Source organism: Natator depressus, chromosome 7, assembly GCF_965152275.1.
Source record: "Natator depressus isolate rNatDep1 chromosome 7, rNatDep2.hap1, whole genome shotgun sequence".
Lineage (NCBI taxonomy): Eukaryota > Metazoa > Chordata > Testudines > Cheloniidae > Natator > Natator depressus.
In genome coordinates, this window is record NC_134240.1 from 67,214,901 (window position 1) to 67,242,609 (window position 27,709).

General features: G+C 39.8%; 1 protein-coding gene across 3 annotated transcripts in view; it reads left to right on the forward strand.

The window, feature by feature from the left end:
- Nucleotides 1-27,709, forward strand: part of RET (ret proto-oncogene) — a 124,191-nt gene that overhangs the window by 48,154 nt on the left and 48,328 nt on the right. For all 3 annotated transcript variants that reach the window (XM_074958690.1, XM_074958689.1, XM_074958688.1), the window contains exons 2-4: nt 25,396-25,647; nt 26,713-27,006; nt 27,329-27,570. In XM_074958690.1, coding sequence (XP_074814791.1) covers nt 25,396-25,647; nt 26,713-27,006; nt 27,329-27,570 — 788 coding nt within the window. The remainder of the gene's footprint in view (nt 1-25,395; nt 25,648-26,712; nt 27,007-27,328; nt 27,571-27,709) is intronic.

Sequence of the window (27,709 nt, forward strand, 5' to 3'; positions counted from 1 at the left end):
TTCTGCTTTGAAACTTGGTCATTTGATAGAGCTGTAATTATAAAGGTTCTTTTCTTCCAGTAGAAAATGTGTGATAGTTTTGCTTGAGAACTACTAAAAATGACTTAGGCCTTGCCAGTGGTTTTGTAGGCAAATATCTGGCCTCCTCATAGGTATGTGCTTACTGTTGTATGTGGAGACAGCCAGATTTATGTAGCTGATGCATCTTGAACTATAATCCATTTAATCATAATACGTCCATGTTATGTCTATTTGTGTTTACTCCTTTTAAAGCACTGGATTGGCGCAATAATAGATGAAAGGCCATGTAACCCATAAAGGCAAGGCGGGGGGAGGGGGGTGTTGTTGAGGCGTGAGGTCAAAGGCGGAGTGCTTCCTATACTCTTGGCACCTTTAGTACAGTGGTAACACGTGCCACACAGTACCTTATTGCTTTTATAAAATGTCTTGCTTGAAGAAAGGGAGCATTACTTTTTGACATGGAACTTGTTTATCTCATCTGCCGCAATGAAGCCATAATGTCAGTGTGGAATACTCCAGGTCCACAAACCTACTTCTAGTTTTAAAAGGCAGTGTGCAAAGAGGTGCTTTAAGACTTAGGGGCAGATCCTTAGCTGGCATGAATTGGCATAGCTCAATTGATTTCAGTGGTGCTATGACAGTTGACTTTGAGTATATGCCCCCAAGTCAGTTGTAGCCATGAGAATCTAAAATGCCAGCTATAATGTGCAGAAAACCAATTGCCTAAGTAAAGAGCTGTATATTCTTATTACCACGCATGACACATAATCAGACTGGGTCAGCTGAACCATGTTTATTCCAGCGTATGGTAAAAGTTGGGGGATCAAGCCTTTCTGTTGCGTTGGTGTAAATCCAGAGAATTGCCACTGAAGATATTGTACTTGAAGTCAGAATACAGTCCTGTAACTTGAAATCAACATGGACTAGATTGATAGTGTGTTTAAGGAGTGGATAAAAATGATTTTATCTGATTTTTGGTTTTTGTTCCCCCCTCCCCAGTCTTGCCTTACTACATTCATATAAACTAGTTTGTGGACTCTCCCACAGACTGCTATTAGAACCTGTCAGACAATGTTTATTCCAGAACAGAGCAGTGCAAAAGCTATGAAACATTTCTACCATTACAAAATGCTGTATCCAGTTTTACTGACCCTCATAACTGTGCCATCAATCATCAAGCTGCAGACATCTTAGAAAGGCGGGTGCATATGTCCTCTGCGTTTCACTGTCAGACTGAAAGCATATTGATATGGTGAAAACTGCCTCCTGTGGTTGGCTAAAGCCTTCTGCAGCATCATTCATGCTCGCAGAGTTGAGTTTGAATGCGAGTGCAGATGCTTCCTCCAGTGTTGATCCATATGGATTCCTTTATCTACTACATCCTTCATTTTGCAGCCCAAAATTCAGTTAGTCAGGAATGCTAAATTATCTGGTTTAGCCTGCTGTTGTGTGAAAATTTAATGGTGCAAAACCTGGTTAAACACTGAGACCAGTGGTTTGGTTCTTTTTTTTCTTCGTGACAATGAATGGACCAAATATGATGATGTGACTTTGGGTGCAACCTCTGCCTGAAACTCCTAATCCAGCATGTGTTTAACCCAGTGGCATGTAAATCCCAGGAGTTTAATTAATCAAGTCCCCCCCTCCCCCGGTACCAGTTTAGGGAAACTACAACTCTAATCTTAAACCGTGTCCCAGTTGGCAGAGAAGATGTATGAAAGGGAGAGTACATCTTAACACACACATTTTATCAGAAGCCATAGCACAGGAAGATAGCCGAAAGGCATAAATATTTGTATGCTGGATCTGTTCTTTTTTTTTTTTTTTTTTTGGCATCCCCATTAATAACAGAGCATGTTTCCATTTAATGACATCTTAAGCAAGCTGTGTTAGGAGTTAGTGATTGCATGTTTAATCATGGAAATAAGCACCAACCGAGCCAGTCATTCACTCTTACCCCAAGGGAGCTATATTTCTTGGAAAGCACTGATGGAAAAGTCAATGTGCTTGAGTCTCAGCTGTGGCATAAAACCCATGGCACATTTTGTTTATGCCACTGTGTTCATGTCATTTCAGTGTATGTGTCTGTGAACAGGAGGGGTTAAAGGTACATTTGTGAGCTTATATGTTGGTTTCCATCATGCCATTGACACCTACTAGCATGATACGTTCTTGTCTCTTTTGCCCTATCATGGCAGGGAATATGAGGTGTTCCTTAGATATGTGAATTAGATATCTAGATGAAATTACTCAGGAACGACCAACATGAAGGAATTTGGAAAAGAAACTACTCCAGTAAACAGTATATTAGGGAATTTAGCTGAAACAAGATTAGATTACTCCTGTGTGTTTACAGATATTATATGAGGTGATTGAGCTTATAAGCAGAGAGGGAAGCCTGAACCACTGGATCTTGACACTTTTGAAAAGTTTGTATCCATGTGTGAACTTTGTTTGCCAACCCCATCTCTATTTAGGACATGTCTACACTTTGAGCTGGAAGTGTAAATCCCAGCTTGAAGAGACATTTCCATGAGAGCTCTGATTGAGCGAGCGTGCTAACAATGAAGTGTAGCGGTAGCAGCATGAGCAGTGGCTAGTTTGCCCCCATTACGTACCTGTCCAAGTTACTATGACAGGTGGTGCAGGTTTTTTTTGTTTTAACTGCTCGCTTGTTTGATTTAACTAGGTACCAGTCCCTGCTAATCTGTCAAGCAAGTGGAAAGGAAGGGGAAAGAATCTGATCTTTAATTTGTTTGAGTTGTAAAGGGAAGGTCTGAGCCACAACGCTATTAGTCAATATTATATCACCTTTTTTTTCAAACTTTGTTAGTACATATTCTCCTTTCTTCACTGATAGCATTTACAGTTTAAGATAACCATGGTATACAGCTTAATGGTTCTCTGTTGTATAGTAACAGGAGCCCCAGATCTATTGTTTTTGGTACACTTAAGAGAATGTATATCTTCCACAATGAGATATTATGGTTGCAAATGTAGATCTATACAAACTTTCCTTCAGGTGATCTTAAACCTTTTTATTTCCAATCTATATCTGTGTTGTTAAAATGGGAATAGTACCCGTACAAATAAATGCTACCCAAACTTTCTTTCCAGTGTTTCACCCCATAGATCACCTGGTATTTAATATCGTAGAGTGGGACTTTTCTTGATTTACAATCACACAACTTAAAAAAACAAACAAAAAAAAAAGGGCAAACTATTACAATGGTATCCACTTCTTGCATTGAAAAATGAACTGTGGTCTCACAGCTCCCTTGAGTGTTTGGAAGGAGAATAGCATCTCTTAATAATAAAGCAGTTTCCTATGAGCGGTGCACATTCATATAATTATCATTTGCCTGGCAAATTTTCAGCCATCAACAGAGAAAGTTTTCATTGATTGCCTCCTGTTGTAAGGAAGTAATAATACTGCTGTCTCTGCCTTTCATGAACTATACAAATCAAAGAAAACAGAAAGAGCTAGGGAGACTTGGTGGGAATAAAATACAGTGTTGTGTGGGTTATTTCCCATATCACTGCATAAAAGTACAGGGTCATGGTCTCTGTGCATAGGCACTAAATATTTTGACTAAGGTTTTCAGAGATGGCTACTGATTTTTGGATGCTCAGTCTGAGACACCTAAAAGGAGCCTAATTTTCAAGAAGTGCTGAACCATCCTGTGAAAGTGAAAAATCAGACCCTTTGTAAGCTGCCTCAAGTCAGGGACCCCAAATTGCTAGTCACTTTTGAAAATCTTGGCCATTGTGTAGTAATTTGGAAAATAGAATGTTACCATTTTGCTACAGGGTTGCAAATGGCTCAAGCTCCTAGAAACCATGAAATGAAAGCTACATATGAGAAATATTGTTATAACTACCCTAAGCTTTGTTAGCCCTGATGGACTGCTGTTGAAACAGGAATTACTCTGAAGTGGTTGCGATCATTTGGACCAGAGTCTCATTGAGTTGATCAGAAAGTGACACGATGCTTGATCCTAATCCCATTAAAATCAATTGGAAAACTCCCATTCAGTTTGAAGGTGCTGGATCAGTCCCACTATATTGTGTGGGGAAAACAGGGGGAAACCATTATGTATAACAGTAATGCAACCCTTTGCCAGGGATGTGTGTGGGTACACATCTTCATATAAATCTATAAAAAAAAAATGCAGTTGTGATATTTTCCTCCCAATTATGTTGTTTTATGAATCATGACTGTGTTAGTGAAATAACTTATTATTTTTTAAGTGACATATTGACACAAATTCTTGTCCCGTTGAAGTGAATGAATTTTGCCATTGACTTCAGTAGGACTGGAATAAATAATTTGCACTCAGCAATTTTCACGTCCTGGGATCTGTCCATCCCATAAAATGTGTGCATTACTCCTACCGATAAGACAATCCTGTGGTTTCAGTTTTTGTGCATAAATTGAACTTGCTCAGTTTCCAGTAATTTGATGAAACTTACCCATTGTTTTCTTGTGCTGCTATAACGTATACCCAGATTCTATCTTTTTTTTTTTGGAGGAAATGTGTAAGAAAGCTAATTGAGGTACAACAGGCGTTGAGAGCTTGTATCTCATTGCAATATAAAAGGGGAGGTTGAGCTGCAGAGTAGGCATAACTAGATGGCAGTTATCTTCTGTTTTTCAGACTTATAATTAGTTTGGCAATTTTTTGTAACAGACCAGGAAGAAGACAAATCTATCTGTGTGTGTTGACTTCTCAGACATCAAATTTTCAGACCTGTACAGTTGGTACAAATAAGTTCAGCAGACTTCTAAATGGAGAGAACTGACATGAAGGATGAATGAAAAGATGCCTCTTCGCCTCTGATATGAATCCAAACTTAATATTGTTTTTTCAGGTTCATAGCTGCCTATGAATGGTGTACTGTTTTTCTCATTATTTTTCACATGCACCTGTATTTCAAAGTTCCAATCCGTATACAAGTACCAAAATATCAGGGTTATGTTTTAACAAGTGTAACCAGAAGCAGGAAGTATGAAATGAGACAATCCTTGTTTCTCATGGTATTTCCAGTCCAGTAATGCCTATCTAATAGCACTGATGATTTCAGATTAGAATCCAAACCAGATCTGAACTCAGAAACTTTTTGGTGGTGCAATTGAAGTAGATGATAAAAAGAAATAGGAAGAGGTGGAAGAAGACTAAGCAGAGATTGTTATGCTGATCTGTCTGTTGTACATTCACTGTCTAGGCTGAAATAAGTCTTGAAATATGTCTTGACATGAAATAAGTCTTCAGTGTTTTTGATTATTTTAATCTACTCTGGCTATCTTAATTCTTCCTTGAAGGCCGTCACAATGGTGTATAAATCCTCCTGGTCCAGAATGTACCACTGTGGACCGCCACTGCACTGACTGCAGTGAGACTGCTGCGTGGCATACATTCTGAGATGTCTCCAGTGAATCAAGAAGTACCAGAAAGATTTTGGAGGAAAGCTACTTTAAAAAGGTTTCAGAGTAACAGCCGTGTTAGTCTGTATTCGCAAAAAGAAAAGGAGTACTTGTGGCACCTTAGAGACTAACCAATTTATTTGAGCATGAGCTTTCGTGAGCTACAGCTCACTTCATCGGATGCATACTGTGGAAATTGCAGAATACATTATTATATACACAGACACCATGAAACAATACCTCCTCCCACCCCACTCTCCTGCTGGTAATAGCTTATCTAAAGTGATCATCAAGATGGGCCATTTCCAGCACAAATCCAGGTTCAGGTTTTCTCACCCTCCGCCCCCCCACAGACAAACTCACTCTCTTGCTGGTAATAGCCCATCCAAAGTGACCACTCTCTTCACAATGTGTATGATAATCAAGGTGGGCCATTTCCTGCAGGAATCCAGGTTCTCTCACCCCCCTCCAAAAACCACACACACAAACTCTCCTTACAACGTGCATGAAAATCAAGGTGGGCCATTTCCAGCACAAATCCAGGTTTTCTCACCCCCCCCCAAACCCACACACACAAACTCACTCTCCTGCTGGCAATAGCTCATCCAAACTGACCACTCTCCCCACAATGTGCATGACAATCAAGGTGGGCCACTTCCAGCATAAATCCAAGTTTAACCAGAAGGCCGGGGGGGGGGGGTAGGAAAAAACAAGGGGAAATAGGCTACCTTGCATAATGACTTGACTTGATTATCATACACATTGTGAAGAGAGTGGTCACTTTGGATGGGCTATTACCAGCAAGAGAGTGAGTTTGTCTATGGGGGGGCGGAGGGTGAGAAAACCTGGATTTGTGCTGGAAATGGCCCATCTTGATGATCACTTTAGATAAGCTATTACCAGCAGGAGAGTGGGGTGGGAGGAGGTATTGTTTCATGGTGTCTGTGTATATAATAATGTATTCTGCAATTTCTACAGTATGCATCCGATGAAGTGAGCTGTAGCTCACGAAAGCTCATGCTCAAATAAATTGGTTAGTCTCTAAGGTGCCACAAGTACTCCTTTACTTTAAAAAGAGAAGTTGAAAACTTATTCCTGTACTAAAAGTCTCCTCACACCTGTTAGTTGAGATGTCATGTACACACAGCAAAAATGTGATTTTTGCTTTGCAATTCATCTTTAATATATATTCCAAATAGTATCTAAAAGAGAGAGAGAAGATTTGGGATTATGTTCTGTGCTCACTCTTTTTAGAATAATCTCATTGGTACAAATAGTAGTCCCCTTAATTAAACAAAGATAGCGTACACCCTTTGTTTAATTAGTCTGGGCTGCTCACTGTTGATGAGAATAAAATTTTCTTAAAAATGGAAAAGTTCCTTCATTCTTGTAAAACCTAACTTTCAAAAACTGATTTGGACACATTTTAGTAGAAAGTATGACTGCAGCATTTAATTGCAAGTATCAGCATTAACTTTTTTCTGGATAATCATGTTACCCATGATACTTGTAAATGGTTGTAGAAGAGAGAAGATCAGTTAAAATATAAGCATAAGTGAGCCCCTTCCTTCCACTGCCTCAATCTTGTAGAGGTGGGTTGCTCAACAGGTACTGTTTTGTGATCTGCTATTCAGTCTAATGTTGACTGACAATGCTGTCATTAATTTGAAAGAGATGCAGGCACATATTCGATTAGAGGATGTTTCAGTTGCTTTTCACAACAGTAGTAGAACAGTTATAGCTATCCCATCAAACAGAGGGATCCCATGGCTTCCAGTTCTGGGACTGTGAAGGCTTTGTTTGGCCACTAGGATACAGCCAGTGTCTTTTAAAAATATATCTATGCTCTGAGTAGCTTTGGTTTTGCTTCTGGTGGACACACCTATAAATACTACGCTTCCAGTTGGTGACAGTAGTGTTATGTTGTTTTTTTCAGTGCTGTTCAGGTTCATATCATGTACTTTTGAATCACAATGTTCTATGCAGTGACTGTGTTGTTGTACATAAGGCCTAACTTTTCCAACCAATAATTTGAGTACTGTTCAAATTCTGGATTTCACAATATGTGAAGGGTGTAGTTCAGACTGTTCAGACCAAAAGATTTCGCTATGAGATTGATCTGATAATGGCAACTCGAGGTATCCAGTAAACGGTGAGAAATCTGACGGCTTTCTCCTCTTCTTTTTGATTTGAAAGAGTTGGTTGTGTTTCATATTGCTCAAAACATTTTAGCTTCAATAAGGCTTCCCTTAGGGAACTGGATCTTTATCCCTGTGTCTTATTGTCTAGTCTACATGTGGCTTATGGCTGTATTTAGCAATTTGTTCTGTATGGTTGGTGATCAAACCAAATGATAACATGGCTTGGCAGGGAAAACACCTATAACTTGTTTGACTTCTTTTTAATGTAGGTTCCTGCCTAGGCTAAATTACATTTTTAATGTAATGTAAAAAATGTTAACAAGGTTAAAAAATGAGTTTTGATTTTACAAAATTTACGGTTGGTCATAGGACTTGTTACTATGAGGAGTGCCATTGGACTAATAAGTGTGTTTAAGTATATTATGTGGATTGGGCCTTGGAATGAGCAGAACACTTTTTGTGTGTTAACTTAAATGAAATAAGTTACAATTTCCAAAATCATGGTTTGATCTTCTGTCTTGGTTGTGTGTGTTACGATGATGTTGGAGACAACTTGGAGATGTTCCCAAAAGTTTTTGCAGGGAATATGGAATCACATCCTAGGATCAGTACTTTCTCTGTCTCCTATCGAGTTCCTATTATTAAACATATTTGTGTCTGGAGAGAGGCTTGCGCTCTCATTGTTTCATTTTGACTTGACCGCAAACCACTTAGAATCATGCCTCTTACTTTTCACCCAGCCCTGCAAAATCAAGTAAGGAAACAAACCTTGTTTAATCCCCAATATCTATGAGAATTAGTGAACATATCATGCAGTATTTTGAAGAACCGATGAAAGGTGATTAGATTTATAGCCAGTTTGTCTGATACAGTGAAATGTTTTCCCTAGACTGTTTCAAGAGACAAGGTGGTTGTAATATCTTGTATTGGACCTATTTCTGTTGATCGGAGAGAGAAGTGTTTTTTAGCTGACACAGCACTCTTCTTCAATTTTGTGTAAGTTTGAAAGCTTGTCTCTCTCACTAACAGAAGTTTGTCTGATAAAATATTACCTCACCCGCCTTGTCTCTGTAATATTCTGGGACCAGCATGGCTGCAACGCTGCATACTGAGTCAAGAATCGTTCAGATAAAGTAGTATAGTAGTGTGCATTACATTCTTAATTATGAGGATTGTCATAGGGTAAGAGTAACTCATTTCAATTTGGTTTATTGATGGAGGGAGGAAGAGCACAGTATCTACTCCCTCTCCACCAGATAGCTTACAGTTTTTGAGGTGTTCTGAGATGCATTTGGGGAGATAGTGCCAGCTCAAGTAAATCTGCTGCCCTGGCCAACCTCCCTTTTCACTCCCATACCTCCGTCACTTGCTAAAAAAGTTGTCATAAACTGCTGCTGTTGATATTTTGCTCCCTTAGCCAGCCACTTTTTTAACCAAGTTTCATTTAGGGTCTCCAAAGACTAATGGTTGTGGCTGAAATGCCTGAGTGCTGGCCTTTGCTTGATTGCTCTTGCATATTATTACATTTTACTCTGTCTGGAAGCTCATACTCTTTTTGAATAAAATAAGTTAGAGCCTCAAGCAACCTTATGCTTTCTTCCACACAGCACCTTTCATCTGGAACCTCTCACCCCAGTCAAAATCCTTAAAATTATCAGTTAAACCTCCTTCAAGTCAATCCTCAAGATTACCTTTTTCCATGTTACGTACAGAAAACTGCAACCTGATAATGGCTAGATATGTGATGAATTATGATCTCTGCTCCTGATTGGCTAAGAATTGTTTCAGAGTAACAGCCGTGCTAGTCTGTATTCGCAAAAAGAAAAGGAGTACTTGTGCCACCTTACAGACTAACCAATTTATTTGATCATAAGCTTTCGTGAGCTAGCTGTAGCTCACGAAAGCTTATGCTCAAATAAATTGGTTAGTCTCTATGGTGCCACAAGTACTCCTTTTCTTTTTAAGAATTGTTTGTTGCCCTGATTTATAACATACTCTTCCTATCTTACAGGGATATTTTAAAAGTCAGTGGAGCTTTGAGATCCTCAGATAAAAGACGCCACATTATATGCAGTAGAAGCACAAATTATTTTTTAAGAAGTGTCTATAGCATGCCTGGCCAAAGCTTTCAAACCTGAGTGCCTACCATTAGGCACCTACATCCTTGGTTAGGCTCAGAAATAAGGTCTCTAATTACTTTTTCTGAAGGTGTGGGACACCAGCAATACTGGTTGGCCTCACTGGTAGTTGGAGTGTTCAACATCTCTGAAAATCCAGCCAGTTCTACTTATATGTGAGTGCCTAAAATTAAACTCCTAAATCCAGATATGAAAATTTTGACCTCTGCAGTGTATTTTGAAGAGAGTGCTCCAGGCACTGTGAAAATGCTCAGATTTACAAGAAGTACACCTTAGTCTTGAACCAGGTAAATAGAATTGTGTGATACCATGACTGGAGCTGTGCATTCACACTAAGATGATTGTATCCATTTTCTCAGTGAAATCTTCCTGTCCTATCCCTCCCAGTGAAATTCAGCGAGACACTGACTCAAAACTAAATAAATCTTTTTGTGCCTACAGGTAAACTTTTCTCTCTCACTGTCACCTATGCAGTCAAACCTGTCAGTAAAAATACCATAGGCAAAGATAGGTGTCATTGTCAAAGCAACTCACTCAGTCTCTGAAACTTAATTTCAGTATGGCCATGTCTCCAGATGTGTGCCCATTGCCTCTTAATAGGTATTATGTGAGTAAAACTATTTTCAAAAGAATTTTAAAATCTTTAAAATCCTTTGCAGTGCTAAAAATAGGTACAATTCAATTATAAAATAGCTATTTGTGTTATTACATACAAAAATAAAAATGCTTGAAGTTGTCGCTAGGCTGCCAGGTTTAACCCTACAGATGAATGTTAGATGAGTCCTCATGGTTTATGCATGAGGATACAATTTAATGCAATCATTAATTCTAGTTTTTATTGTCTCTATAGCATCTAATGGCTAATATAGATAGTACTTCCTGAGCAGGTAGTGCCAGAAATAATTGTCTGGCCTATAGATTTGTAAACCAGGATTTCTATTGCTCTTTCCAGGCGCTGGCTTTGTGCTCCTGCAGATGATCAGTCAGCTGAGGGGTTCCCAGTGTTGTTTTTTTATGTTAGGCACAGAAATGTAGGTTACCTTTCGCCTCTTGATTTCAAGTGTATTAACAGGCTGAGAAAAAAATCTCATTGTCCAATAATTGTGCAAACGTAATCCTTTACAAATTTGCTGAAAAGACAGCAGTGGATACACATCATTCCCATCTACAGCTAAGTTCATTGAAGTGATGATTTGCACCAGTGATGGTTGTTATCAAAGCAAAGAGTGGAGGTATGTGACCTTCTGCAGTGAATTCTAGTCTTTTTTTCTTTTCCTGTCTCTCTCCTCTCATTCAAGCTCAGGGTTGGCCACCAGAACAAAACACATGCAGGTCACTGGCGATCCAGACTTACACAGCACAAAATAAACTATGTCTGTAAAGAGCTCAGTGGGAATGGACATAATGATTCATTTTTACTTGTCTTCATCCTGAGTTTTTGCTGCCTTGCATATGCTATAAATTTGACCCAGATGTGACTTGATGCCATTAACTGCTGTATTGATGTAACTTTTGTGCTGATGTGTATTCTGCAGTCAGTTCCCTTTTCCTATATTGCAGACCTTTACTAATGAAAAGTTCAATTATATTTGATTATTCCTAACCTTTTAAAAATAGGGTACCCTTAAAAGTTATGGTTCCCATAGACTGCAGCGGTATTAAGAGACCACGTCACTGTGAATGGTCTCCAGTGTTAACTGCTTATGCTAAACAATCTGTTCCACTTTGTATTTAGTATTCTGAATACATTTCCCAAACCTGCAAATCTCTGTGTAAGCTCGAAAGCTTGTCTCTCTGACCCACAGAAGTTGGTCCTGTAAAAGATATTACCTCAGCCGTGTTGTCTCTCTAATGCCCCAGTACCGGCATGGCTGCAACAGCACTGCATACATGGTTCACATAGTTCTGTACCAAAAGAGAGAAGGAATCTGGGTTTCTGAAGAACTTGCAGAAGTCTATAGCTATTCTCTCCATCTCTTTCACGTGTGTCCCACACATGATATCCATATAATATGTAATATTCTCTAATTGACTATTATCATGTGAGGTATGGAGGTATGAGAAATCCAAACAATGTTGGCTAAAATTGCACTTAGTATAGTCATTTGCTTTCTGTCAATCTGCATACCTCTAAATATATGCTCAATCTCTGGAGAAATAAATTAAGAAAAACATTTTAAGATTAACTAGCATTTGTTTTTTAAAGTGATGTTTCACAGCAACAAGGCATCCCAACCTTGCCTTCTCGGTGGAGTTTAAAATAGAGGAAGGACACCTCCCATCATCATAGCAATTAAAACGAATTAGAAATACACAGAATTGCTCTAACTCACTTAAAATGTAGAGAGAACTTTTCAAATGAACAAATGGGAATTAGGCACCCACCTCACTGATATTTATTAGGTTGGGACTGGAGGAGAGCTGGACAGGAAACAGTTTTCCAGTACTGTGAGAATTTTTGAGATTTTTTTTTAAATCCCCATCCCAAAATGGGACAAAATATCAATCTCAAAATTTTTTGCAAACTGAGAATCCAAAAAAATTGCTTGGGTCAAGTCAATTGAAAGGTATGGGTTTGGTAATTTTGAAATGTTTTACTTCAATTTTGACCTTTTGCATTTTTTTACATGTTCTTTACTTTAAAATACATTTCAAAACAAAGTCATTTTGCTCTGAAAAAACTGAACTTCTTTGTTTAGAAAATGTCACAATGGGACACTTGGACAATTTTGAAACTTATTCCAAAATTTTTTTTTGAAATGGGAAATTCTTCCCATCTGACCCTTCCCTGTGAACATGAATTTGTTTTTCTCAGAGGTTTTTTTCCAGCCACAGTCTCTAGGTTTTTCTCAATAAAATGCACATGGAGAGCTGCTGAATCGAATAATAATGCGAGAGAGAGAGAGAGAGAGAGAGATGCATATAGACTAAATTAAACCAGGCCAGTTCAACAAAAGTATCCCAGAAACTGATCTGGAATGTATTTTAGTTTAGGATTGCTTCTGCCTACCATTATCTCCTCAAAATTCCTGAGAAAATGTAAGTACCACATTGCATGAAACCTGTGTATTCCATTTATATTGCTGTTGTTGCATTCGCTATCCCTTCTGTCATTTTTACATGTGTACTACAGGTGAAATGCTACCAGTAATCTACTCAACTCTCTAAAGTTCAGATATAAACTTAGGCTATGTCTGTACGTGGAGCTGTGGGTGAGTCCCAGCTCGAGGAGACATACTTGGCTAGCTCGCATCAAGCTAGTGTGCTAAAAATAGAACGTAACCATGGCAGCGTGAGCCTGTCCTGCCATTGGTGCTATGCTCTGCTAATGTAATAACGGCACAAACTTCACTCAGTGAAGTAATGGCAGAATCTGATTTCAGTCCTCATAAAGCAAAGAGTATTGGCTAAGACTTTGTAAGACATTGTCTAGGCTCAAGGCATAGCCACGTACAGGGCTTGATTCACGTGCAAGAAGAGGAGTTACTTTGCCTAAGGTGGGAATTGACTCCCTCGTGATGTCCAGGGGGAGGACAGCTTTAACTGACACTGGGGCTACAGGACACCTTAAACTATGCTGGGCGTGCCCCTTTCTGGATAGAGCTGCAGCTGTGGGAGTCCAGGTGGAGTGGAGATGCACTGCTGCAACCTCTCTCCGGGCAGAATTTCTTCTGCTGCAGGCCCTTTGCCCTGATTTATTATGGCATAACTATAGGCCGAATCAAACTCTCAGCACACTGAAGCATCCAGTAGGCATAGTTTCCCTGCAATACCTTACAGTAGATCAAGTTTTAGCTCAGAATTTCTTTGCTTTCAAATAAATACAGATAAACAACAAACTTCCTTTTCCCAACTGTTGTAATGAAAAAGGGAAGCATTTATCTCTCTGCAGTGATATGTACTGTAAGTATCAGCTATCCCAATGGAGCAGTTATGATTTAACCAAATTGTGTATATTTGATCCATTCACAGATGTTCTAGTGGCCTCTTCAAAGTGCATTATTACAGTACAGGGTCTATGCAATAGCACATATGCTCTTGATCACTATTAACATTCTGCCGTCTTACTCCATATCTCCTAATAATTCTCAACAAGGACTATTTCTGAGACGGTTTCTATTCCTGAGATTGCTCTTTTCCCCCCCTGAACACCAGTGAGGTGATGAAGGCTTCTCTCAAAAGCCCCTCATTTATAATTCTGCCACTGGATTGATTCCCCTGCATGAAGTGCAGCTTGTCCCCTCTCTGGCTACTGTTAAATCAATCCTGTCAGAAATGACATATCCCTAAGACTCATAAAAGTATTTCTGAAGGGCAGTTTGATACTTGTGGAATGGACAAGATTGGCAGGTATTTTCAGAGAGTTTCCCATGGAAAGATAACTCTTGCAGGGTCCTAACTCCCCATGACCCTCCTTTAAACTATATGAGTTGAACTCTGTTCCATACTGTCTGTATACTCTTCAGGAACTAGGTATAAACATTCCCAGCATGTGACAACATAGTGGTCTTGCCAAGAGGTTTCCTTGGATTTTGGTCATGAAGAAGTGTTGGTTTTTCGATAAGTAGATTTCTTGATTCTTCTCTTCTGCAAGGTCCAGAAGAGCACAGCTTATTGCAGACTAAGTGGGAAGGGAGGAATTTTGTGGCAGATTGCAGATACTGACAGTGTATCCCTGCCACATGCTCTGAGTCAAACATCAGGTAGATGAATATTCATAATGGAGCATAATGGCCAATAAACAGTAGTCAAAATAGGGACACAATGCTGACCCCCCCACATCTAACTGATTGTTGAAATCTGATGCTGTGCCACAAATGGTGGAATATTAACAGCACACTCCCATGTTTGTCAGCTAATATCATTTTCTCCTCTACTCTACAAATGTCCTGACTTGAGAGGGGCATGTTATTAATGTAATCATATACCCATTTCAGTAAGGCATAGAGTAAATTCTTCAATATGGATTTTGTTCCACATCAGGGAAAGGTTTGTTTCTCATGAATTGTAACACTATCCCTCAACAATATGGAGAAGGCCTGAGTAAATTTTGCTAGAGGAAATTGGTTGTGTCACATATGTATATATTATTAGTTGAAAGAAAACCAACTCTTGTTCCAGTTTCCATATTGCTGCTGAGAATCATTTTCCCTATTATTTTAACTCACAAACCAATTAAAGCTCTGTTAATGCAGTTCATATTTCAGCACATGAAATGTGGTGGGTAAGATTACCCATACATCTAGCAGAATAAGGCTAACCAGAGCCAGTGGTTGCAAGTTGAAGCTAGATGAATTCAGACAAGAAATAAGGCACACATTTTTAACAGGGAGGGTAATTAATCACTGGATCAACTTACCTAGGGATGTGGGGATTCTCCATCACTTGAATTCTCTAAATGAAGACTGGACATCTTTCTAAACTATATGCTTTAGCTCAAAGAGAAGTTATGGGTGTGAAGCAGAAATTATTGGGTTACATAGATTTATTCTTTGGTTTGTGTTATGCAGGATCAGATGATATGGTCATAATGGTCCTTTAAAGCTTTAAAAATCTATTAATTGAGAACCGCAAAAGAAGACCATCTGTGCTTAGGTATCTGAGTACAATGCACTTAGATAAAGAGGCATGTGACAATTAAGGGATTAAAAACACACACACAACTGTGAAAATAGTGTTTTAAATAAAAATTAGATTCTGTAATATTTTCTAACTTCCACAATCACAGAGATCTGTGCAAATGGGTACACCTAATGTTCTACCAGATTCTGACTCTACTCCATATTTTACCTAATGTCATATTTCTTTTTACTGGGGATATGTACGCATAATTTCTTTAAATGCCAATGGACGTTATACCCATTGATCAGGGAGGTGAGATATTCTAGGTTTATTCAAATGCAGCATTTGGATTCTGGGAAGCTTCATTGGTTAGTAACTTTGCTATTTGCACACCTCTGGTACTACAGCTTGAGTGTGGAATAAGTGAAAATCAAAGCTCAGATGTAACTGGATGAAACTGTCAAAGTATTGCATCAAATGTACATGTAAACATAAAGTAATGGTACTGAAGAAAAGCAGGAGGCTTCTTCTTCTTTTTGGCATGGTCTTTTGGATAATGCACAGGAACATGACTCGGGAGATCTGGGTTCTGTTCCTAGCTCTACGACTGATTTGTTTTGTAACTTGGATCAATGAATGTAGTCTGTGCCTCAGTTTCCCCTTCAATAAAATGGGGCTGATAGCACCTTCCAGAGAAATTTTGAATATTAATTGTATAGTTATGTGAAATTCTCTGATGGAAATCCCCGCTGTAAGTGTAAGGTTGTATTCAAATCTAATTTGAATTGCTTTCACAATGTCAAAAGCACCGAAGTTCCATTTTCAAAAAGTGACTTAGGCACTAGGAATCTAACTTTCCACGAGACTTAATTTCCTAAGTGCCCTACTGAAAAGAGGGCATAAACTCCTCAGTTGCTTAAGTGCTTTTGAAAATTTTATCATCCATCTGAAGATGGATAATTTTTTCAAGAAAAATATGTAATGTATGTTTAAAAATAAAGTTAAAATGCTAAATATTTTGGCTAGCTCTGATTATAATGTGTGACAGGGTCGGGCCAGATGGCTACAGGAAAGTACTAGACGGTAGATATATTAACCCCAGATTAAGCAGGTCCCTTTCCCCTGGGTAAAGTAACAGGGGCGGTTCTAGAACAATCAGGAACTTGCTAAAATCAATTAAGACAGGCAGACTAATCAGGGCACCTGGTTTAAAAGGGACATCACTTCAGTTAGTGAGGGGCATGCAAGGAGTGGGAAGTGAGAGGGCATGCTGCTGGAGGACTGAGGAGTACAAATGCTATCTGGAATCAGGAGGAAGGTCCTGTGGTGAGGATAAAGAAGGTGCTGGCGGGAGACCATGGGGAAGTAGCCCAGGGAGTTGTAGCTGTCACACAACTGTTACAGGAGATGTTGTAGCTAGCTGATATCCCCAGGGCCCTTGGCTGGAATCCGGATTAGAGGGCAGGCCTGGGTTCCCCACATCCCCGCAACTCCCTATTGGATACAGGAAGAGTTGACCTGGACTGTGAGTCCCACCAGAGGGGAAGGTCTCTGGCCTGTCCCCCGACCCACTTGGTGGATCAGCAGAGACCGAGGGGATTGTTCTCCTCCCTTTCCCTATGCTGGCCAGTGATGAAGTTAGCTGAGTGAACGGTTTGTGCCACTGACAAAAGGAGCCAAACTGAGGGCTGCCGTGAACCTCTGAGGTGAGCAAATCTGCCAGAAAGTGCAGGATTCACCAAGGCAGAGGAGGAACTTTGTCACAAATGGAAAACAACAAATACACAGCGTTCCAAGCTAAGGCAGAACCTGAGAAAATAGAACTGGTTGAAATTTTCCAAGTTGCAGATTTTTCAACCAAAATGAGAAAACAAGTATGTTGAATACATGTTATATAAGTAACTGTATGAAGTGCGTTCCTGTGCACCCTGTGAGTAGGGCAGGAAGACGTTGGAATTTGGCTTTGGTTCAGATATGCCATTGTATGTTTGAATGCTTAGCTGAATCTGACCTGAACAATTTGAATCTGCAAAACTCATGTTTTTAAAAATCCGGTTCCTTGGAGATTACATTTTTTCTTTTGATGATTGAACTGCTTCTTGTTCAGGTCAGGACTCAGAAAAAACACAAAAATAGGTGGTAATGTATAATATTCTCACTTCTGTTCCTGGCCAAAACCTAGAAGTGCCTAGCAGAATTATTAGACCTTAGATAAGTTTTGTTTTATTCCTTTTTAGAAATGAACTTCAAAGTTTTAAGTGGATTTCTAACTTTGTTGAAACTGATTCTCCCAACCCTACTTGCAAGACACAATGCCATTGGCAAAGGAAGAAGAGTAGCAGGTGCAATGTACCTGAATTTTCAGTGGTGGTGATGATTTGCCAAATATTTTTGAACATGTCTAGATATCAGTTGTCTTGGTTAATTAATCTTCAAGCATATCTCTTCCAATTAACTGTTATTCAAAGGACAACCAAAAAAAATGAGGAGTACTTGTGGCACCTTAGAGACTAACAAATTTATTTGGGCATAAGCTTTTGTGGGCTAAAACCCACTTCATCAGATGCATGCAGTGGAAAATACAGTAGGAAGATATATATATATATATATATATATATATATATATATATATATACACACACACACAGAGAGAACATGAAAAAATGGGTGTTGCCATACCAACTGTAACGAGACCAAACCAATCAATTAAGGTGAGCTGTTATCAGCAGGAGAAAAAAAACGTTTGTAGTGATAATCAGGATGGCCCATTTCAAACAGTTGACAAGAAGGTGTGAGTAACAGTAGGGGGAAATAGCATGGGAAAATAGTTTTTAGTTTGTGTAATGACTCATCCACTCCCAGTCTTTATTCAAGCCTAATTTAATGGTGTCCAGTTTGCAAATTAATTCCAATTCTGCAGTTTCTCATTGGAGTCTGGTTTTTGAAATTTTTTTGTTGGAGAATTGCGACTTTTAGGTCTGAAATTGAGTGACCAGGGAGGTTGAAGTGGATGGGTCATTACACAAAGTAAAAACTATTTCCCCATGCTAATTTTTCCCCCTACTGTTACTCACATCAACTGTTTGAAATGGGCCATCCTGATTATCACTACAAAAGTTTTTTTTCTCCTGCTGATAATAGCTCGCCTTAATTGATTGGTTTGGTCTCGTTACAGTTGGTATGGCAACACCCATTTTTTCATGTTCTCTGTGTGTGTGTGTGTGTGTGTGTGTGTGTGTGTGTGTGTGTGTGTATATATATATATGTGTGTGTGTATATATATATCTTCCTATTATATTTTCCACTACATGTATCTGATGAAGTGGGTTTTAGCCCATGAAAGTTTATGCCCAAATAAATTTGTTAGTCTCTAAGGTGCCACGAGTACTCCTTGGTTTTTTTTGCTGAAACAGACTAACATGGCTACCACTCTGAAGCCAAAGGACAACAGTTATACTCTGAAAGTTGACTGTGAATGTTGTATGGGATTCCTTGTTTATTTGTCTCAGAGATTTCCTACCAAATTTGCTCACTTTATTAATAAAAAAGATGTTTCTTCTGGTACACTGTCAACTCAACTTGGGGATCAGAAAGTCAAATTCTGCTCTTGCTCATTATAGCTAGTAATAAAGGTGCTGGAACTGGAACACAGCAAAAAATTATCTTGATGAGGAATTTTAGCCAGGGTTAGAAGCCTCTTCCTCCTGCAGCATAGATGGCAGATGGATAGTTTATTGAGTTGGGTTTGAATTTATCAGAATTTAAGGAATGAACGTAACCTATCAGAAGAAATGAGAAGAAAGCTCTCCTTCTATATAACGGACTGTGCATATAAATATAGGGTGAGGTGTGTGTGTGTGTGTGTGTGTGTGTGTGTGTGTGTGTGTATTTATAATCATTACAGTATAGTTGTGACCTGAACTACCTGTTGCAGCTACAACTCTTTCAATGGGTTAAATTAAGCAGAAGCAATACACAAACGGTGGCTTCCAATCTCAGTAATTAATGGCAACAGCATTGTGTAATTTTGTGATAGCTGCACCATTAACAAGTCTCAATGTCGTATTGGGTCAACAATTCAGAAATAACTGTGAAAAATAGCTAAATAAAGTACCGTAATGTTCCAAACATTCTAATCTCCATGAGACCTTAATGTGTAGAAAAGCTTTATTGTTTTAAATGGTAGCTAGCTTTGCCACAGCTGAGGTGATGTAATTATGTTCCCAAATGAGGAAAGCACTGACGCATATGTTTAAGTTCCAATGAGAGGTAAGCATATATTTCAAGTTCAGAATATTCTTAAATGCTGTCCCGAACAGGGATGTGTTCCTGAATCACAATCAAAGCCAAGACCCAATAAAGCTGCTAATTACACTGCCAACATTCTATTCCAAGGTTTTTAGTTTTGAAGAGGGGAAGAAAAATCACCCTTTCCTACTAGCAAGAATGTATCATGTTCAGCTTACAAGTGAATTTATATATTTAACACATTTCACAATAGTTGATCATGCTGCTTTATATCTGAGTCCTAAATATCCTTTTCAAAATTCTAAGCTTTATTTTCCACATTACCCCATGCCAGATGAAATTTTGGATTGCAGCCTTTTTCTAAAAAGAACAAGGAGTACTTGTGGCACCTTGGAGACTAACAAATTTATTTGGGCATAAGCTTTCGTGGGCTAAACCCACTGCATCAGATACATGCAGTGGAAAATACAGTAGGAAGATAGATATATATATATAAAATACAGAGAACATGAAAAAATGGGGGTTGCCATACCAACTCTAATGAGAGTAATCAATTAAGGTGGGCTGTTATCAGCAGGAGGAAAAAAATTTTTGTTGTGATCATCAGGATGGCCCATTTCAAACAGTTGACAAGAAGGTATGAGTAACAGTAGGGGGGAAAATTAGCATGGGGAAATAGTTTTTACTTTGTGTAATGACACATGCACTCCCAGTCTTTATTCAAGCCTAATTTAACGGTGTCCAGTTTGCAAATTAATTCCAATTCTGCAGTTTCTCGCTGGAGTCTGTTTTTGAAGTTTTTTTATGGAAGAATTGCTACTTTTAGATCTGAAATTGAGTGTCCAGGGAGGTTGAAGTGTTCTCTGACTGGTTTTTGAATGTTATAATTCTTGATGTCTGATTTGTGTCTATTTATTCTTTTGTGTAGAGACTGTCCGGTTTGGCCAATGTACGTGGCAGAGGGGCATTGCTAGCACATGATGGCATATATCATATTGGTAGATGTGCAGGTGAATGAGCCCCTGATGGTGTGGCTGATGTGATTAGGTCCTACAATGGCGTACCTTGAATAGATATGTGGACAGAGTTGGCAACAGGCTTTGTTGCAAAGATAGGTTCCTGGGTTAGTGTTTTTGTTGTGTGGTGTGTGGTTGCTGGTGAGTATTTGCTTCAGGTTGGGGGGCTGTCTGTAAGCAAGGACTGGCCTGTCTAGTAAGTGAGTTCCTACTGTGAGCTACTATCCATGACAATTTGGGTTTGTTTGTTTTAAAAAGAGGAAGGTTAAATATACAATGAATTACTAGTCTCTGTACTATTTAAAGCTGTGATCTTGTAAACACTTAGGGGCAGAATTTGGAGCCAGATTTTCAAGGGACCAGATCCTCAAAAGCGCTCAGCACCCAAAATTCTGAGCTCTTTTGAAAGTCTGGCTGATGATGAAATTCGAGCATCGGAGTAGCCACTTTACAGTGAAACTGCTCAGATGCATAAAGTTAAACATGTTCATTAGTTTTTGCAAGGATCTCAATTACTTAAATGGAATGGAGGTGTTCTGAAAAGCACTTCAGTGTTCTAGACCTCAGGGTTCCAATTAAGTAAAATTCTCATGCTGAAACACAGAAATCGTAATTGCTAACATTTTTTGACAAGCCTGGTTTGCTTTCTTCTTGTGATTGGATGACTCCTTGTAAGGTGAATGAGATTTGGCTCAGTTGTTTGTTACAAACTTTACTGGCCTAAATGAGTAGGAATAGTGTCTCCATTGAAAATGCACAGTGGTGTATTTTAATGTTTTAATTTTTAATCAATAATCAATTCAGTACAGTATTAAAAGGTACATAAAGCAAACCTGTGTTTGAATTGAATCATAGGAGTTAGTGATGGAAAAGTTCTATTAGCTCATGTAGTCTTCCCTCCTACTACTGGATAATTTATTTGGATCTCACCAAGAGGAGTTTCCCCTAATATTCCGGTTAAATTTAGACCACAGGCAGGGACCTTGCCTCCTTTTTGGTTTGTATAGTCTTACCTTCCTTAATTTATCTCTATTTTGTTACATCTTGTACCACCTTAAATAATTTTTTTCACTCCTCTTTGCATCTTTCTGATAGAAGTATATCTCTCCTAAGGTATGTTATACATATTTAATGCTTGTATTCCTGAAAATATTGAGTTGCAATGATGTGTGGGCACAATGTTTGCATAGCCTTCAGTTAGAAGCAACAGTAGATTGAATGGGCCAAAAGTATATCTTTGAAGGTACCTTTATTAAACAGTGCATGTTGCTGACAAAATCTCAGTGCTGAATATCAAATGGAAATTGTTTTGCAGAAAACGCTCTTTTAAAAAAAATTAGAAAAGGTTTCTTGCAATTACAAAAGTAGGAGACTGAAAGAGATGCTTGGAAAATTTAGGAAGAATGCTCATGAATCTAGTTTATGAACTAGATACATGCTAAAAGGAAATATAGCAGAAGGAAAATAATATTTTCCTCTCAAAGAAAAGAAGTTGGAGGGGGACTTTAACTCAGGAGTCATTGGTTTTTAGCTCCCCGCTACCCACCGGCTGCCAAAAATTTATTGTATGCTCTTTTTAAAAGATTACAGCTGGCTGCCTTCTTAATTCAACATTATTTTGGTAAGTTTTTGCCTGCTTTATTAATTTATTTAATGCAAACTACATGTAGCTAAATAACAGCCAACTGTAAAACCTGAGGATGTAATTCCATGCAGCAATGCTGCTGATGTAATCACGAGAGAGAATACTGTGGCTTGTGTAGTGTTTCCAAGTTCCATCATAGGCCTTTAATTCACAGTGGGTTTGCCATCTTCCTTTTCTTTCTTTAAAATGGATCCTTCAGTAATCCTTCAGTAATGAGGAAATGTTAGCCCATTGCTATTCTGGAGATGCTTTGGCAGCTTACTTCCCATTTCTGCTGGGGCGGAAATGCGTCATCATGGAAAAATGTCCAGTAAAAGTGGGCCCAGTTTTGAGCAAAAAGGGCTTTGCACCAATAAAATGGATGGGGTGATATCTTTTTATTGGCCCAACTTCTGCTGGTGAGAGAGACAAGCTTTTTGAGCTTATGCTGAGCTCTTCTTCGAGTCTAGGAAACTAATTCAGAGTGTCACAGCTAAATATAAGGTGGAACAGATTGTTTAGCATTCAAGGTCAAGAGGGCCGTTAACATCCCTCCAGTCACAGGGAGGAAAAGAAGGGGAGGGGAGCAGCTAGGGGGCAACTGTTGTAAGTGGGTTACAGATTGTGGTAATAAGCCATAAATTCAGTGTGTCTGTTCAGGCCATGATTTTTAGTGTCCAGAAAAGTTATGAATTTAAGCTCCCAGGCTCGTCTTTTGAAAGTGTTGTGTAGGTTTCCTATGAGGACTTATAGGTCAGATATAGAGTGATCGCTTTGTGAAAAATGTTCACCCACAGGTGGTGTGGTGTTTTTGTCTTTTATCATTTTCCTGTGTGAGTTCATTTGAGAGCATAGTGATTGTCAGGTACTCAGATACCACAGAATATGCTGCGAGGAGAAAGTCCAGGATATACACCTGAACACACTCAAAACTGCCTTCACCAAACAAGGACACTCCACCACAAAAATAGATCACATCACATCATGGCGTGGCCCACCGAAATACCTCAAGAGAACCTGCTTCAATACAGAAATAAAACCCCTTCTAACCACACACCCCTAGTTGTCACCTGCCCCTACAGGGAACCCTTAGTATCCAACAACTACAACCAGAGGTGAAAGTAAGCCGGTACGCCCTGGTGCGCTGTACCGGGGTGGATCAGCTTCCCCAGGCGCAATTTAAACTGTCTGCGGCTCCCAGAAGCGGCTGGAGCCCCCGGCCCTTTAAATTGCTGCCGGAGCCATGGGTAGCGGCGGCAGGGCTGGGGCGGTGATTTAAGAGGCCCGGGGTGGTAGCGGTGGCTGAGCCCTGGGCCCTTTAAATCGTCCCCAGAGCTCTGCCACCACTTCCCCAGGGCTCTGGCAGGCTCTGGGGATGATTTAAAGGGCCCAGGGCAGTAGTGGCGGTCGGAGTCCCGTCCCTGGAGCCCTGCTGCCGGAGCCATGGAGAAGCGGTGGTGGGGCTCCGGGGATGATTTAAAGGGCCCAGGGTTCTGGCCCCCGCTACTGCCCTGGGCCGTTTAAACTGCTGCCAGAGCCCCCAGCTGCCGCTGTTACCTGGGCGGGGGGAGGAGGAAGGGGAGGGGGAAGGAGGCACTTACCGGTACAGGGTGGTCCGGGGCTGGCTCTGACCCCCCCAGCCCAGCCCTGTACCCGTAAGTCCCTAGACTTACTTTTACCCCTGACTACAACCCATACTCAGTGAGAACCCCATCCTGAAAGATATCTTTCCTGAGCCCCTTCTTCTGGCATGCAAACAGCCCCCCAGCCTCCCCAAGCTCATAGTCAGAAGCAAGCTCCCCACAGACCAGGACAGGCCAAATCAAAGCTGTACCAATGATCAACACCCACCCCCACCTCCCACCACAACACACCTTTCAAGATCTAGGGGTCCTACACATGCCTATCACAACATGTATTGTAGCTCATCCAGTGCACTAAATGCCCTAATAGCAACTATGTGGGCTGAAACCAGACAATTACTACGCTCTCAAATGAATTCACACAGGGTGAATGCATCCAAATTAAAGTAAATGTCTACAACCAGGGAGAGGAAATAAACAGTACAGAGGCACAATGCGTCAGTCGCACCCATTGCATTAGAGAGAGATTAAATTTCTCTAACCTTATTTGGTGTTATCAATCCTGAGTTTTTATATCTCTGAGACCTATATCTTTGTATGAGTTGTAATATTACTTAAGCACCTCCATGGGGAACAGAACATTGATAATAGAGGGCTCTTCAATCTACTGGCGAAAGGTATAACAAGATCCAATGGTTGAAAGTTGAAGCTAGATAAATTTAGCCTAGAAATAAGGTGCAAATTTTCAACAGTGAGGGTAATTAATCACTGGAAGAATTTTATGAAAGGCTGGGGTAGATTTTTCCATTACTGAACATTTTAAAAACAAGATTGGATGTTATTCTAAAAAGATATGTTCCAGCTCAAACAGGAGTTAATTGAGGGAAATCCCATGACCTGTGTTATGTGGGAAAGTCAGACTGGTACCTTCTGGCCTGATAATCTATGGATTTATTTAGTTGAGTGGAGTACCACTTACTTTAGGAAAGGTGTAGGGTGGGTTGGTTGGTTTGTATGGGAAGGGAGATGTCCACAAGAAAAATCACTACTTAAAAAGAAGTCCACACTAGGGAAAAGTTTGAAAGCCCCTGATGTACTTGCACGTTTTTCCTCTGGATAGAAATTGAGTGTTTGGACTGTGTGACTTGAAAGGGTGAGATTCATTTTACAGCAGTACCTCCTAATGTTTTTTCATCTAACTGTATTTATTTCCTCAATAAGATTTCACCATAAATGATATTATTCAGAGAAGAAAACAATTTGTGTGAGAATGGAAAAGCAGCTGGGAATTGCTGATGTGAATTTATCTGAAGTTTGACAAGAAATGCTCCATTAGGCTCTCTGCTGTGGCTATGGTCTTGTTTACAACTAAGCAATTTGGCTTCTAGGGGGAATTCTCATAGCTTGTACATAAATTATGGGTCAAATCCTCAACTGATAAACATTGAGGTAGTGCGATTGAACTCAGTAGAGCTATACCAATTTACACCAGCTCAGGATCTGGGTCTGCTGTTATATCTTCCTATGCACTTACTAAATGGAGCTTCCAATTCTTTAGAAATGCACCTCTTACGACAATGTCTACCCAGAGTTCATTCAGCTTTAACAGTTCTCCTGTTGTTTGTGTTCCTTTGCAGTTTCCTTTGGTCTCTACTTCCCTAGGAAAGATTATTCTGAGACTGTCTACATTGATCAACCAGCCGGTACGCCACTACTGCACATCCGTGCCTTGAGGGATTCACATGGGGAGGTGGCCCACTTTCAGCTGTGCCAGCATCTCTTTATCTATCGCGTTGGAGCCTATGAAAATCATTGGTTTCAAATCAAAGAAAAAACAGGGCTTCTCTACCTCAATAAGAGTCTGGATAGAGGAGACTTCGATATCCTGTGTAAGTCTGAGAGGAGTAGCTGCAGTTGCGATAATGTCCAGAGTTGAAGCTAAACACTTACATCTAATGGGATTTATCCAGCAGCATATGAATAGCAAACCAATACTTAGGGATCAGATTGGAAGAACTGTTTGTTTACTTTAAATGAATTTTGGGATTGAAAAGAACCCTCAGATAGACACAATGGTATTAAAGCCAAAATGAACACTAAGGCCAAGAAGAAATTGCATTAGTTGTCAAATGGTGGAGTTTCATCAGGAAAGTTTCACCAGTTTAACTAAACCAATGTAATGAACCTAGACTAGACCCCAAAGAAGACACACTTAAACCATTTTTAATCCTTGCAAGTTTATTCTTATTTAGTAATTTACCAACAAGTTATATCCATTTATGTGTTGGTTAAAATTTTATTTCTGCATCAGTTCAGATAGACTGATTTTAGTTAAATTGGTGCAACTTTTCTAATATAAGCAAAACCTTTAATTACAAAGACCCCGCTACCTGGAGCACTTTTTTTATGGGGTAGTAAATGAACCTCTGCTGAAGGGGTTAAGTGATGCCTATTTATATTGCTTGGGATTGAAGTGAGGTTTTTTTTGTAAGAACCGCATACCATTGAACCATAGAAATGAATTGTTTCCATTCTCCTCTTGCATTCAATAGACAGAACCTATATCTTGGTGGTTTTGATCCCTGAGGAAATTAGGTAGCATTAGATGAGGGAGGAGAAAGTAGTGTAAAGTAAGATCCAGAAGTAAAGGCTGCTGAAAAGGCCTTTACTTCTGGATCAGTTTCAGAGATCAGTAGGGTTTCACTGTGGGGTAGTGTGATAAGCTGAAGGAATAGGAGAACCTGTAAGAACCATGTTTTCCACATTAGCCTGTAATTTTGGGTGGCTTGGCCCAACTTCAAACATGTAGGGCCTTATTTTCAGAGGTGCCAAACATCAGGTATTGTCACTGAACTACTTGGTTCACTGTAGAATAATGGCTGATGGAAGGAAAATATTAAGAGGAATATTTGCTTGTTTCTTTGTCAACTGTTTCTTTGTTTCTGTTCTTGCAGTTGGAAGAAATTGGGTGTCATTACCAAAGGTGACATTTCATGTCTACCTTTCATCCCAGCCCTTCCAAGGGAAGGAATGTGAGACGCCCATTTCTGCCCTGGTGCATCTCTCCATCCTCAATGCCACTGTACCAGCTTGCAATGCTCTGACATCAAGGGAGCTTTGTTTCTCAGAAATGGATCTCTCCTTTCACATCAAGGAGAATAAACCACCTGGTACATTTCATCAGCTTCAGTTACCCCCAATACATCACCTGTGCCAGAATGTCAGCATTTCCTACAAATTACTAGCAGGTAAAACTGGAGGTAAACCATTCAGTCATGGTCATATTAATGAGATTTTTAATAGAGCAGATCTCTCTTCTGTTGGTTATTCTACTCTGCTTCCACACAAGTCCTGTAGACTTCCTCCTGTGCCCCTGATATAGCTCCTCCACCTTCCTCCATATCTCTTCCTAGACTGATTTTCATAATACAGAGTGAAATTCTTCCCTCTACATGGATGCAACCCAAATGGATTCATTGGGATCACACCAATATGTTAAAGAGGAGAATAATCACACACCACTAATAGGAAAGGATTATTCCAGTTTATGCTCTGCATGTGTTGTTTCAGTTGATGGGCTGCCTTTTCGCTACAATGAGAACACCACAGGCGTGAGTGTTGTGCAGCGTTTGGATCGGGAAGAAAGAGAGAGGTATGAGCTGATCGCCAAGTGTACAGTGAGAGAGGGCTCCAAGGAGATGCAGGTCGAGGTGCCCTTCCTGGTCAATGTGTTAGATGAAGATGACTCTGCCCCCTTCCTTCCCAATGGCACTAGCACGACGGATGCAGTTGTGGAATTCAACAGAAAAGAGGTAGAGTTCTCTTCTGCTTGGACTCTGAGATGTTCAGTGGAAATGCTGTGGGTTAGGCATGTCTACATGGAAACTTCAGACCTTGTATGTTAGCTCCCAGCATCATATGCCCTAATTTACGCTACAGTCCAGAGAGCTC